Source organism: Toxotes jaculatrix, chromosome 8 (genome assembly GCF_017976425.1).
Source record: "Toxotes jaculatrix isolate fToxJac2 chromosome 8, fToxJac2.pri, whole genome shotgun sequence".
NCBI lineage: Eukaryota > Metazoa > Chordata > Actinopteri > Toxotidae > Toxotes > Toxotes jaculatrix.
Window position 1 is genome coordinate 16,151,821 of NC_054401.1, and position 16,068 is coordinate 16,167,888.

Below are 16,068 nucleotides of genomic sequence, written 5' to 3' on the forward strand. Positions count from 1 at the left end.
GCCAAGGTTTTTGAGTAAATAGGATATCACTGCAGCCCAAAGAGATGAAAGAGTTAGGCAGAGAAAACCAGAGAGAATGAAGGAGAGAACCGAGGTGGAGGGGTTATTTCTACAAGTCAAGTATAACAAAGAAAACCAAAGTGGAAAACCTCGAGAAACTGAAGTACACTGCTTTGTCAAGGAGAGAGAGAGAGACATACACAGGTATGACAAAGAGAAAGTGAGGCAGGAAAGAAAGGACTCGTAGAGACAAAGGCAGAGTGAGGGGGGGTTTAGTTCTGGGCTGGTGCTGGCATTACCCATGGTTTCCCTCTGGAGTGGGTAGATAACATCAGTTGGCACTAATAACACACACACATGCACATAAACACACGCTCAGTGCTGAACACTGATTTAAATGATAACATTAGTGCGACTTAGATCGTGAACTGCATTTCCCTGAAGTTCAGCAAAGGTTCTCTCAAGATTAAATTCATGTTGTCAAAGTGAAAATGATCAAAAGAAGATGATGTAAGACTAATAATGGGTTTCCTGTAAGGACTCCAATGGGAATTTAAGCATTTCGGAGGAAAAAGACAACAGAACAACCTGAAAATCTGGAATGAACCCTGAAATAAACTGGGTGGTTCATGCATGAAAGAAAAAAACAATAACTTTAGGAGGGGAAAAATGAACATTTCTCCCAGCAATTATACCCTGAGGTTCAAAAGAACAGTTTGGCATTTTGGAGAAATATGCTTATTTGCCCTCTGCTGGAGAGTTAGATTAGAAGAGCCACTGGGCAGTTAGCATAGCTTTGAACAAAGACTGAAAACAGGGAGAAACAGCGAAAGCTCACTAATTAACACATTATATCCGGTTTGTTTAATCTCTACAAAAATCTAAATGAATAAATGACACTCAGTGGATTTTGCTGTATTTGGCAAGGCTTTTTCATTTCAACCCTTTCATCAAAACAGTGTTGACAAAATGTGTCATATTTCATAAGAGTTAGGGTCATGAAACATCAATATCCAGTACAACACAGTGCTGATCTGTCAAAATCTACACTCATGGAAACATGGACACACATGATTGCACACAAAGACCCAGAACCCAGAGTGACCAGGGAGGGTAAAAGGTTGGGTATTTCCTCTACAAAGTCTGCTATATGGGACCCACTATGAGAGGTGTGTACTGTATGTCAAGGTCAAAAATCAAATAAACCAGTATACTGAAATAAAGTATTAAAAAAAAACAATGAAGGAAAAGTTAAGAAGGTTAGCAGCTTGCAGAAGGCAACGATAAAAACTGCATGACACCATAAAAACCAACCATGCGGCAAAAGCATATGACATCGCTGGCAGTGAAGTCAGAGCAGTGGTTTGCTGAGAAACAGCTGCATGTGCGCCAGCAAATGTCTGTGACAGAGTCCTTTAACACAGAGAGAGCAGACTGTCCAATATCATAGACATGATTCCAGTGTCCTCTGATCTGCACTGGTGGTTTAAAACTCATGGTTTGAAAAATCTCTGATTAAAATAAGAGCTAACAACAAACCTCTCTGGATTATGCTGACAAGTTATGCTGGTTGTGTTATTTATTTATTTTTAAATCACACAGCCTTCAGCGTTTTGACAGAAAACATCACATCGATTATATCTGGTTGTTCTGTGGCTGTTTACTATGACACTGTCCACAAATGTCAGTATCATCCAGTCAATACTGTGCATTGCTGTGACCTACAAACCCCATTCGATTCCACCCATTAAAGCAGACTGATACTGTACCAACCAGGCCACTCCATTATAACACCCAATAGTCTGTGTTCACGCAGTATGACCGAGCAGGATTTGCAAAGGGCAGGACCAGTTGGAAGAGATGTACAGATTTTGAACAAACTCAAAAATCAAAATGGAAATAAAAGACAAAAAGAAGCATACAGGCCTCATTTGCCCCATTTGGCCTTGAGGTTAGAGGCAGACATATTGGAAGTCAATATTGTGAGATTATAAAAACCAAACCTATCAGGCCAATGACCCTAGGCAGGGTCAACTATATCACTAAGATTGTCTGAGTGACAACGACCCTGACCTATGAGATAATGTTGATGAATGACTGTGGGCGGGGCTTGCATGGAGCCAGGCAATGTGGCTGGTTAATATCTCTCCAGGGAGGTTTTTATAGGGCATTGTGGGCTGGAAACAAGCTATAACAAAATCCTTATTCAGCCTGGTGGGGCCTAATACAACACAGAGACTGTCAGATACTCAGCCACTAAAATGTGACAGTGAGTGAACAGACTACAGGACATAATGAGCACGTTCAACCTTTCCATCTATTCTGAGAGTGGCCGCACAGGGAATGGAAATTCTCTCCCACACGCCAAGATGGACAAGCACACACTTGGAGAAGGAGTTACTCATCGCAAAACACACCACTGTGAAGCTGTGTAGGCATCTAAAACAGTTTCAAGTATTCAGAGAAATTCACAGAATCAGTGTGAACTGATACAATAAAATCTTATTGTGAAAGGGACATGCTAACACTTTCAGTGTTTATTTTACAAAGCAGCCCGTATCTGTTGCACTTCCTCTAACCTCTTTGCTCTGGACTTTCCGTGGGAAGATTAGCATCGTATTTTTGTTATATATGTGAGACCAACATTACAAGTGTAAAGTGGATATTTTGATTTTTTTTTTTTTTTTTGAGTCAAAGATGTATTTATTTTCACACATTTTCATTTTCTTATCAGTCTTACTGTGCATTATTCTCTCTTTTTGTTTCTGAAACACACACACACTGAGAACCAGCCCCATGCAGAATTCCAGCTAATTAACCTGCTCATTCGACTGAATCTGTTTCAGGACTTTACAGGAAGTAAACCACTCAGAAAGAGGTTGAAAAAAAAAAAAATAACATGGTGTAGACGCACAGAGAACTAAAATTAGACTCCCTGACTAGCATCTGCGTTCCGCCTGTTCTGACAGACGACTCTGGTTGAATTGGTCACAGTGTGACACAGCAAATCAGACTCAAGTTGAGAGGAATCACTGGTTAAGTTTCTTTTAAGTTTGTTCATCCTATTTAAAAGCATGAGGAGATAACCCATCGCTCTGTTTGATGAGAAGCAAAGTGGTACACCTAATGAGATTATTTCAGACTGAGAACACTTCATGTTTAAATATATCCATATTCTGATCTGTGTGAGGGAGGAAACAAGTCAACTTTGATGTCTCGCAGCAACAAGATGGGTTTAAACTGGGACCTTTCTGTGCTGGAGTGTGTGTGTGTTTCTTCTCCCGTGTTGTAAGTGAGGTGAATTGGAAACTAAAAAAAAAAATTGCCCTGTGACTGCATTTGAAAGTATAAGTGGGCGGCACATTAAAGTGTGATCCACAAGCTACATGCAAAAACATGATATTAAAATTCCCAGTACATGATCTGTTTGAGTTTTCAAAAATAATTTCTGCCGTTTTAAAACTTTTAGTAGAACTGAAACGATTAGCAGCTTTATTTAGCAACCACTTTGATCACTGATTAATCTGTAAAGTCAGTTTTCAGACATTCACTGATTCCAGCTTCTCAGATGTGAGGATATGCTGCTTTTCTCCTGTTTTATATATCATAAATTGAATATTCTGGGGTTTTGGACTGTGGATGTGATAAAACAAGACGTCATCTTGTGCTCTTGAAAATTTCATGGGTATTTTCTTAAATCATTTAGAAGTTAAGAGAAACCCAGATGAATAATTTTGGTTTAACACTTCAATCAGTGTTACATTTGTTTTTTTTATTTTTAGTATAAACTCTGTTTTCCATCCAGTCCATTTGACCAAACACAAACCATTAAAGACAACACTATAGTGGAATATATGGTGACTGCAGTGCACTCAGCAGGGAAATGGTGACCTGTTTGACACATTTTTTCTGCCTGGTTAGCTCTGAATGTCACCCCAATTATGTTAATAATCACCACAGCATTACGACAGAAAACACATAGGACCTTCAAGCAGAGTTAACTATTTAATAGACACAGTGATCAAGTGCCTTACAACTGTTTGAACTCGGGCTGAAACTCGGTTAAAAGACGAAGAACAGTATCTCTATGTTCATGTCCGCTCAACCAAGCAAAGGTATGAACATACACTATTTATACAAAATGACTTTCAGCAGCAAAACTAAAAACAGATTTATTAAGCTGGGGAAGACCCCTGTAAGGTAACTGAGGATTTTGTCAAGACCGCACCCTGACCACAAAACTCAAAACACAAACACCAACTGAATAACTTGTAGGGAAAAAAATTATAAAAAACAGTTAAGAGGAGGGAAAGGAATATTACGTCTCTGCATCAAGACACATGAAGTTGCCTGACATTTACAACAACTGAGAAACAAAATGACTGCTCTCCACAGTATGGTACACTTAGCTCTTCATTGTAACAGTAATGATATAGACTCTCATTTCACACAAGAAAATACAACAATGCCTTGCATTGTAGGTCTTTAAAAGCTAGATAAATGTAGTGCAGTGGAGTAAACAAAATAAATGCTCTGTGATAAAAAGCATTTAGCTGTGACATTACTAAATCATAAAGTTGTGTGATGTTGCGTGACAATTAGCATTTTGTCAGCTACCAACATAAAGTATGTGATCATACACGTCTAACATGGACTGCTGTTACTTTTTGCTGATCTGATTTTCATTTGATCTCACACAAAAGAAACTCCATCAACTTTCACATTAACATAAAAAAGATAGTAAGCTCTCTCTCGCTCAAACAATTATTTTCCAGCACTTATTCTTCCTGTAGATTATCATTCTACGATCACAGCATAGTGACCAACCAGCCAGATATAAAAATACCCTACAATGTAAAAGAAGCTTCATATTCACGACTATTTTTAAAACCTTTGTGGCACAAGACACAAAAACATCAACAGCCTATGGCAAAGACAGGATGCCATGGTCTATTATCAAAAGGAATGTCATGTGTGGACGATAGTTGCTCTGCAGCCTTTAAGTGGAGGACTGCAGGTTCCCATGAGAGGGCATTACAGGTGATCATTTGGGAGCCCGGAATTGGGTCACCACCATTTTCTCACTGTCCCTAATGACAGACCTCAAGGTTTAAAAGAAAGAAGGAGACAGGGACGACGGGAAAGACAAGTTGGACAAGATTCTCGGCTTTCTCAAATGTAAAAACAGGGACTCAGTACATTAATATCACTGAGGTGACCAGAAGTATCAAGACATATTGTTCTTGTCAAAGAAACCAATTTTGCCTAATATTTGTGGAAAGGCTATAGAAATACTTCAGTGTACTTTCGTTTCTTCCTAGCAGCATGGTTCCTGCATTGTGAAACTTTGAAATGGCCACACTTTCGGTCCTGTTATAAAACCATATTTTATCATGTTGTAACATGTATCTCAGATACAGTAAATCCCCAAGGTCCTAATTTTGTGTGATACGAGATGACTGCAGAGCAGATTATATTTGTAATTTCACTGATTGGTAATTTCCTGTCTAATGTCACAGGAAAATAAGATTACAATCTGTCATTCTAGATTTTATTGTGTTGATGTGTGGCAGGTTTCACACTGTCATCTATGTCATCTGTGCTATGTTACTGCCACATACAAAGCAAACAATGCGATTCAATAAAGCAGTTAACTATTGGTGACAGTCTCTGGCTAGGACAAGTACACCCACCCATACAATTTCACTCTTTACACTGGGAGACGAAGAGGAAGTTGGACAGTACTCCAGCACTCTAGTATTTTAGTTGTAAGTGGGAACAAAGTTTATGTAAGCACAGCTATATGACAAATGGCGGGACAGCAGTCACACTAAAAACCTGCAATCCATCCAATGGTTGTTGAGACATTTCACTCAAAACCACAAGTTGACCATTGGAAAATCCCAGGGATCACCATCATGAGTAGGATATACAAGTTCTCTTCTGGGCATCATGGATTTTTGTAACAAATTTCATGGCAAACCATCAGACAGCCACTGAGATATTTCACTAAAAAACAAAAATGTCAACCTCCTGGTGACACTAGCGAAAAAAAGTCATTAGGATTCATCCTCAGGGGACCATGAACATCTGTAATGTAGTTTATGGTAATCCATCTAAAGGCTGCTGAGATATTTCAGTCTGGACAAAAGTGACTAAAGGTCTCTGTCACACTGCAGGAGTTTTACAGCACACAGCTGTTCTCCTTTATGATTCTTCTGTTCTTCCTCGCTCCCTCCATCCCTTCTGCCCTGTACAGTATGTTTCGTTGATCATTTACCTCTCTCTCTCTCTCTCTCTCTCTCTCTCTCTCTCTCCTTCCTCCTCTCCCCTCTCCCCCTCCCCAGGGTGTGTTTGATGGACTGATGTTATTATCTCTACCTCCTTCATCCCTCCGTCTTCAAAAGGAGGGAGACGACTGTATCTATCAAGCTTTAGTGTGCTTAAGAGACGCCCCGGGCACTGTAGTGTTCCACTCCCAGTCTGAGAGAAGCTCGGCGGGAAAAAAAAAGGGGGGAAAGCCTTGTGTGTATTTGGCAGATTACCAAATTGAGAGTGGAAATAACCATATTCCTTCCTTCATTATCTGTGTACTTTACACTGTGGATAGATGTCCTGCATTGTCTAAAGTAAATCAGGCTCTGTACTGTATGTGGCTGCAGTAAGCTGACAGGGGAAGTTCAATAAATGTCAACGAAAATCAGCAAACCTGGACTGTCAGTCTCAGTGAAGACAGATGGCTTGTGTGTTTGACATGTGAGGTGATATATACTTGGAAAGGCCATACTGGGAAGGGTATATTTTCACAGTGTATGCATCAGAAAGCTAAATGCGTAATAATGGTAAATGCTCAGTATTCATTATATAGAGATTTCAAAACAACATACACCCTCGTGGAGTACAACAGAATGTCCAACTTGATGTGAAACTGAAGACAAGTTATTCTAGACCATCTACATGTTTAGGTGGCCGACAAATACAACCCCAGTGTATTTTTTTTTTTAATTAAGATTTTATTGGTCTGGATGTATAAAATAAAACTGGCTTTAATGGAATATCCAAAAAGTGAGAACCACGGAGTGAAACTCAACCTCATCCAGTAATTTTGTCTGAGGTTTAGTGGTTACATATCACACCTCCATGTTCCTCCCTCAGAAATTAGTCACTTTCTTTTTTTTCTTCTGTTATTAGTCACACAGACACCACAAAGTCAGAACCAAAAACACTGCTTTGTTACGACTGCTCAACACGCAGTTAGCAAAGGAAGGAAATAAATATAAAAAGCAAAAACGGAGCCTTAGATGCAATCAATAAAATGCATTCAAAAAATAGAAGCCATGTGTGCAGGATGGAGAAATGCGCAGAAATTGTGGGTCACCAGTAAATTAACAGTGGTTAACAGCAGAGGACTGATGGACATGTACAGAAATAAGTGATTTACAGTAATTCAAACGGAAGTTAACAATAATGGCAGTAAATTGTGGAAGTAGTAAAAATGATTTAACTTCAGTGAAAAGGGAAGTCAATGTATATCTGGACGACCACATTCAGATAGAGATCTGCAGACTTCTTGGTCCAGTCCAGTTTGCTGTCCAAAGTGGACACTCAAGTATTTGTACACCTGTACATCACCACTGTCTCTCCCCTAGTAGAAAGAAATGATGTGAGGTCAATGGTATGGGCCTGTGGTTGCAGGCCCGTGGTTACAGAGGAGCTGGACTATGACACCCAAATGTGGGGCACAGGCCTTGAACACCCTTGGGCTGAAGCCTTTCGGACCAACAGCCTTTGCAAGCAGACCCTACTCAGCACCCTCTTCACCCAGTCAGCAAAGACTGTCAGCAGGTTGGAGGTGTCAAATCTGTAGAGGAAACAGTTCAGCTCCTAGGGTCTGCTGATGTTCCCAAACATCATCAGACTGCTGGGCTTGTCACCAGTGATGGTCCTCTTAGCCCTCCAGATCTCCCTGGTGTCGTTCTGCCTCAGCCTTTCCTTCGCTGATATTCACTGACAGCTGTTCCCGGACCTACTTTCCTGCCTCCATGTCTCCTGACCTGAGCTCCCCCTTCTTCTTGATCAAGGGTTGATAGTAACCCCAGCAGACAGACCAAGTTCAAATGGTCTATCAGTCCATCAACCATTTGAAATGAGAAAAAACAGCCAAGTCGGTGCACTGAAAACAGCCTTGCAGAACAACAACGCATGTCTCCTCCGAATACCTCCCCACAGTCTTGATGGGGGACCAGTGGTCTGTATCTGGGCTGATGGTGGACCAGGTTGTGATCTGATCTTCAGAGTGGAGGGAGGGTGATGGTGCTGTAGTCCCTTTAACATTAGCATGCAGCAGGCCCAGTCTATTCCTCTATTCTTCTCTAGCAGACAGGAGTTTATTATTCTGCTTTAAGCTGCACCTTCATGTGTTAATAGATCTGACACACATTTGTTTGTACAAGAACACACCTTTACTGTATTACACCTTCTGACTCATGAACAGACTCAACTGCAATTTCCTGCATAATCACACTTTTGTAGTGTCTTCATCTTCATTATTTATTCATTTATTTTGTGGCTTTTCTTGTTGTTCTACCATCTACCATGCGTATTTCATGCTTATTCTCTTATCCAATCCACTTATCTTTGTTATAAGTGCAGATGTGTTTTGCATGTGGTGTTTAATTCTTGTTTCTCCCTCTGAAAGCTGACACACGTTAATATTTTGCTGCATCACTTGTACAATTCTCCAGAAACAGTAAAGACTGTGTTTCAATTTACATTAGATGTGATTACAACATCTGGTCTTAAAACAAAACAACCTGTAAATCCACTGTTCTTTCATTGTGTCTAACATTAGATACTACACCACTCACAGGCTGAAATTCCATGACATGTTTGTTTTCTCTCCAAGCCACTTCCTCCATAATCAAGTCTGATTTTCTGCGGAACAACAAACAGCGGTTTATTTGTTCAGTCCGGTCAAGCAGAGCGTTGAGACAAACTCACAGAATCATTCTCATGCTCTGTGTCTGGATGAAATACCAGAACCACTCCACTGAAATTCCTCACTTCCCAGTACTGACTCCCACTTCTTCACATTGTTTTGTGTATGTGTATGTGTGTGTGTGTATGACCACTACTAGCCTCTGTCTCCAGCTCACACATGCTGACATTGTTGTTATAGTCACACAAGAAGAAAGCTTGTCTCAAACCAAGCACTATCTTCTAGTACAGAAGAATAGTTTTCTGGTTTTCTGCCACTTCTTTTATCACAAATTAAGGTGATTGATACAGAAAGAAACACTGGAATTTTCCTTTAAGTCAATATTAATGCTTTGCTATATTATATCAGAGTAAAATACAACACCTATAAATATTAAATCCATATTTCCCTATGGAAAAAATTATCACATAAAGCTTTAAATGAATGTTGCATGTTGTAAATGTCCACACTCCACGTCCATATTTCTTGCTGCTAAAACACAGATGGGTCCAGATTCCAGCAGTAATGATCTGTCTCTAATTAATGACTACATCACATAAACTGACAAGTGCAATTTTCCAGCACAGAAATTCACTTCCTCCTGCTGCTTCCCACCTCAGCGTGGTCCCAGATCATTTAGCGAGAACAGGGGACGAGAAAGTGAAGCTCATCGTTTCTCTGCCCTCAGTGGTTACTATATCATTTAAGCTCCTGCAGTAACTACAAGTGTCTGGATGTTAAAGTTTAAAAAAAAATGATAATCATATAAGAGTCATCATGCCCAGCAGGTTTGAATGATAGTTGAGTTAATGTGGGAGAACATCATGTGCTAAAGGAGACAACTTGGCTGTAGGCCTCTTCACGGAGCTTTTAAAACTTTCTCTTCCTCCTGACGTCTCTTAGTCCACACAGAGCTGTATAACTAAAAGCTTCTCGTTCCACTGAGAGCTGTATAACTAAAAGGCTCCTGCCATTTCCACACACACCCACACATATTAAACATTGTGCAGATTCGTTCACAGCAACTGAAAGTTTTCTGATTCAACCATCAAACTTTATGGACCCTACTCAGACACTGATTTACTGAGGACACTCTTCGGTCTTAACTATCTTCAGCTCCTTTGCCTTTTTTAAGCCCAGAAAAAAAGCCAATATGCATGTTTAATGATCTCCCAGGTATTAATTATTTAGCATTCAGGAGATTTACTGCTCCGTGGCCAAAAGTTAATGGCCTGAGCTGCTGTTTCCACCTTGCCAATAGACAGCCTGAGGGCTGTTGTGGATACACGGTCAGAGGTGTGCCTAGATGAATGAATGACCTCAGCACTGAGTCAGTGTGTTTAACTTTAAAAGCAGCTTTTATTGTTCAAGCAGGACTTTTTCGCTGAGGCTAAATAAAGACCTCTGAAAATGACAGGACACAATGTGGTGCAGCAGCAGCAGTGAGACACAGCTTTAAAACTCTTTAAGAACTCTTAAAACCCTTACTACAAGATATTTTAGATTCAGTGTGATTTACACTTTCTGAAGATAATATTATCTCTGATGTCCATCGGAAATAAATGCCCATAAATTTGCTTTAAAAATCATGGGCTCCTTATTTCTCCAGAACTTGCTTGAGAATCACCACATTTTTAAGTTTTCTCCAGTATCACAGTGATAGTCATCCCAGTGTACATGGGTACAGTGCAAACAAGAACTACTAATACCTTATTCAGCATACCTTTAATGGTACCAGGCTAAAAAAACACATGGCGCTAAAGCTGTGGACAACAGTGTAGCTTACTGATTCTATTTATCTTATTTCCACATTTGAGTCCAAATTAGTCATTCAGATCTTGTGCAACACTTAGTTGTGCAATTTACACAAGAGCCTTGAAAGCTGTGGTGCACATTTACCCTACACAGATCCAAATACTTAACTTGGGAAGCGTACTGGCAGTCATTTATAAAACTATCTGAGAAATTAGCCAAGACTCAAGTGCTGGAAGACCAATCCACAGTGTAAATAATGATGTCTTAAGTAAACTGTTTTGAAATTTTCCCATTACTACAATGCTGACCACCCCGCTCGTCCTCATCTGACCCTACTTAACAACAGTCGTCACACTAACTGAGACAGAAGACGTTCAGAGTGATGTTAGTTTTATTTCTAAGATTCTCTCTAACTTTGATTGGTAGGAAATTACGCCAACATCAAAGTATGACTGCACTTGAAAAGTGACAGAGCAGTGGAGAGATATTCACTGTGAAGGCTTAAAAAAATGGACGCCTTTCAAGTGCTGAAGACAGGAGAGAGAAGAGCAGGGAGGTTTTGACGTTCTGTAGCGAAAACTGTACATTTCAAGAGCGGAGAAATGGGGCAGAGAGAGAGAGAGAGAGAGAAAGAGAAAGACTGTACTCCCCTTAATGAAGAATAGCTTCAGAGCAGCAGGAGATGACTCACCAGGACTCTGTTCTCCGTCTTGTCTCCTTTGATCTCCAGTTTGACTCTCTTCCTCAGCGACAGCTTCACCTTCCTCCCCAGTGCATCCCTCACACTCTCTACACAAATAAAAGGAGAGATTCAAACTCAAATATGGAACATTTTGCACATCTGTGCTTGGAATTAAAAGGTATTTTGACAGTGGTCACAGAGAAAACAAAACTGCTTCCAAGTGATTTATCAGGCAATGCAAAAGGCATCTTTTTACTTAGTAGGCACTTTCCCAAAAAGTCTTAACACAGAGCCAATCTAAATCCAAAAGCTCAAGTTGAGTCGACAATTCGACTTTATCAGCAGAGCACAGACCAGTGCACTTCTTCCTCAGAGAGAATAATTCCCCATATCCACTGATTAGAAACAGCATATATATAGTGAAAATGAAGGGGAATCCCATCAGCCTCCCTCAAACTGAGACAATAAGCATGGTATACACATTATACCTGCTTAACATTAGCATGTTAGCACTGTGATTGTGAGAATGTTAGCAAGCTGGTGTCATCATTTAGCTCAGAGCACTGCTCTGCTGAAGGTTTCTTTACTTAACAATTGTCTAAATCATATAATAAAATAATAGATAATTTGACTCTAATCTATAAATAAATATGTACACTCAAATACACAGTACATCTGAATGAGCTTTATGCTGAGTGTTTGTTCCGCTGTTCAGATTGATTGTTCACACCCAGCAGAAGTGTACACAGCCAGGGAACTGGCTTAGAGAGCAGAACTGGGTCAGATGCATCTCCACGCTCCTCATTCACCCACCACACAGCAGCTGATGCAGTCTGTGTGCACATGTGCCTGAGACAGAGAAGGATTCTGTGTGTGTGTGTGTGTGTGTGCGTGTGTGTACACATCTGCGCTGGCACGCATGCATCCTCATCTACAGGCTTCCTCGAACCATCATCAGATCAAAGTGAAACTAATAATTAAGGAGACTGCAAAACGGTTCATCTGCCAGCCTGGAGCTTGCTGAAGACACTGCACTGAAAATGTGCAGCATTTCCCACTGCAGCATTTCAAAAACCCTCATTCAGACAACCAGTAAGTTATAGAGATTTCTCCAGTGGGTCATGAGACATGGAATGGTTTTAATGAGCCTGGGCAGTTTTTGGTCCCAGACAGAAAAAAGTTCCTGACAGAATCTCATTCGTTTTCTTTTTCTTTTTCTGCTAATTCATTAAAACTGTAACAGGAGTGGACGTTTTACTAGCCAGCTGCCCTGTGGTTCATATTCGGCAGTTTAAGGCGTGTGCACGAGGTCACACCAGGTTGCATTTCAGTTGAGACTTGTGTGTAAGGCGGGGAAGTGGGAGACCTATGGCCTTGTAAAATCTTAGACAAACAATTCACAAGCCCATAAAGTCACTCTCCATTTTATGGAGATTTGTATGTTGAGGATGTCACAGATCAGATCACTGGATTTTAGATTTTGCCACAGAGGTGTGTTCATGGCAAACATCTGGGAGGTGTTTAAGTTCAGAGAAATAACAGTGCTGAATAATGACTTGTAGACAAATATGAACAAATACAGATAAATATTAACCATGAAGATAAATAAATCCTAATAAATCACAAGAAAATTGTGAAGTTGCTTTTGTCTATTTTCATGTTCTGTCCCCTTTACAATCCACAACTCTGCTCTTCCTTGTCTTTTGTAGCCTCATCTACTTATATTTCTGTGTATGCAAAAAAAACAGGGAAGAATTTAAAAACTTTGATTAAAAAAAAAAAACTCATTCTAGGTTTTTTTTTTTGCATTTAACAGCAGCTAACACCTGCTTGCTCTTTTGTCATTCTGAGCAAGTCAGAGCTCAATGACAAACACAGCGTCACAGAGATGAGATGACCAAACTGCGCTGCAGTGTCAGGTTTGCTTTGCTCTGTCCTCTTCCTCTGACACTCGTTTCCTCAAAGGTCTATCTTTAACCCATCTCTCTCACAGACATAAACTAGTTTACCGCTAGGAAAAAGCAAACTGCATTCCATGTAATTTCTTTACCTTGTCACCGAGTGGAAAATGTTTCCCAGACATCATGTATGTTTCGGTGAACTATCTTTTTATCACACAAATACAGTTTCTGAATGTGCGAACCCCAATGCTCCGTATTGATTTCTTGAAATCTGCTGTGTGAATGTTTTTGCTTGTTACATGATGGTGAATCACCAGCGCCAGTGACTGTTTCCAACAATGGCTGGTTATATACTCATCCAGACAACACCACATGAGAATAGGATCATGCCAAACCTAATTCCTAACGATAAGTGTGCACTGGTCAAATGAGTCAGCGAGAATCAGGAACATTTCTTGAAGACAGAGGGGAGGAAGAGAGAACTTGCTTGCTAATAGTCTGAGTGGAAGGTCTGGATGGTCTGTATAAAGTCATTAAAAAAGACAAGATGTAAAGGTCCAAAACATTTTTCAAAGGACAGGAAATCTGGGGACAAGACAGACCATTTTTACCATATTAACCCACTTTAATTCTTGTTCAGACCCCGACGTCTCTAATGATACCAGGTATGTCAGGCTACATTTTAGGGAAATGTATAGAAAATGATGAACAGCACATCTTGAATTTTTTTGTCCGGTTCTGTTCCTAATCCTAACTGTAATAAGAGCTCAAACAACAGGCTGGATAACAGAAACAAAGAAACAGGTACTGTGATAGAGCAAAATAAGCGACTGCCTGGCTGAAACATTCTGTGACTCACTAAGTAAATGCGTGATTGACCAAGTGACTACATGACCTAGCAACATTTTCCTATGAGCCTCATCTACAGTCTGCACTGCCTTTGCATCTCTTATGAGGAAGAAATGGAACCAAAGGAAGATATAGTCTTGTGTGTGAGAGATTCACTCTCTCACACACAAACCAGAGCTTGTGCTTGTCCAACATTGCACTGGGGTGTCAGAAACTGAACTACATTGCCAAGCAAAGAGAGCCTGAGCTTCAGCCAAACAGCCTGCAGGACTGTAAGCTTGGTCAAGAGAAACATGGTAGACTCAAACAAACAGGACAAGGACCGCATCAGCAGGTTAAAACTCCAGGCTAAAGATATGAGAGCGGAGAAGAGTTAGTGTGGGGGAAAATAATCTTTTTTTTTTTTTAAGTTATGTGCTAAGGGATGACAGGCTGACCACTCACATCTAGACTATTTGGCTTTTCCTCCTAATGCAGGTGGCTGCTGTCCACATTACAGTCACTGCACTTTGATTATCAACAGCAGCACTATATGTGTAAACAGCTTCAAGCTTTTCTGCAGCTGAAGCATTTACAGTCTCAGTGAAGATGTAGGCAGAACTAAACCACGGCATGTGTATTAGCTATAAAGTAATGTCTGTTTTGGAGAAATGTGATTTGGGGACCCTATAGCAAGGAAAGGAATATTAACCATCACAATAAAAATGGGTCCTGCTGGAAGACAATAACACAGCTATTGTGTCTCAGCACAATACGTGTGGTTGTATTTCAAGAACAGAATAAATTGCATGGACACAATAAGGCCACTAGAAAACTTATTAAAGCAGAGAAGCACATGCACACTGTGAGCTCCTGTGGGGAACAGGACAGAGGATGTATCAGTGATTGTTCCAGGCTGGACACATGGCTACAAATGATCCGCGTCTGCTCTTACCCAGAAGCTCTTTGGGGACCTCTGACACTTCCTCGCTCATTTTGCTGAAGGTAATATCCACAAAAAAAAAAAAAAAACAACGACAAGAGTTCAGTCAACACGTCGAGAAGCCTCAAATGCTGAGGAAACAAGGAGCGAGGGAGAGAAGTGTCAGGTGGTGCCGCCACCACCGCCGCCGCCGCCGGTGCGTTTCTCCCGGTTACATGCTCCTCTCCTCCTCTCGCGGTGTCCGGACAATGTATCCGCGTTTATCTGGGCGCATCTCTTCTCGGTTTAAACAGCGCGGGGTTCAGAGGTTGTACGATAAAGACTGAGAACAAAAAAAAAACCCGCTATGGTCTTCTCAAAATCATGTTGAAACCCAGCAGACTGTGCGCTTCAGGGAGATGAAAAGACCACCGTTCACGCACATCCTCTCTGGCCGTAGCCCTACCGTAAAGCTGTCGGTAATACAGTGCCAGCCAATAGTAGAAACCGGGGGCCCCTCCCCTCGCTCGGTGATGCGACAGCGAGGGAGACGATGCGATGCCGGAGCTGGTGTGGCGTGGCAGGAGGGGGCGGTGGTAGTGGTGTCAGCCTTAAAATTAATGAGCAAGGCTCCAACCCCGAGAGGTGCCCAAGCTGGGAACCAGTGACCCCTAGCGGTCGTTGAGTGGGACTCACAGAGCCCCAGTCGCTATTATAAATTTATAGTCTAAATCACTCAGGGAATATCGTGGGAATTTTACTGATAGAAGTTGTGTTCCTGCAAAGAGGCCTACCCTTCTAACTCTAGCAGAAACTGTACAGCTGTACCTGGAGAAATACTGGAGCCCATACTGTATATCACTGCTTTGTGGGGAAAAAGGCATTACTAGATTAAGTTTTGGAAGAATGTTTTTAAAGAATCTTTTTTGTCAATGTTGTTAAGACAATTTCAAAAGGAAAAGTGTTAAAGAACACAACGTCTTCCACTGCATTTATAAACTAG

General features: G+C 40.8%; 1 protein-coding gene across 1 annotated transcript in view; it reads right to left on the bottom strand.

Moving 5' to 3' along the window:
- The window catches only part of LOC121185544 (F-actin-uncapping protein LRRC16A-like), a 62,574-nt gene extending 47,132 nt beyond the window's left edge, over positions 1 to 15,442 (bottom strand). The window contains exons 1-2 of the mRNA XM_041043764.1: positions 15,099 to 15,442; positions 11,424 to 11,521 (exon numbers count right to left, since the gene is read on the bottom strand). Of these exons, the coding sequence (XP_040899698.1) occupies positions 11,424 to 11,521; positions 15,099 to 15,138 (138 nt within the window). The 5' untranslated portion in view covers positions 15,139 to 15,442. The remainder of the gene's footprint in view (positions 1 to 11,423; positions 11,522 to 15,098) is intronic.
- Positions 15,443 to 16,068: the final 626 nt, after the last annotated feature.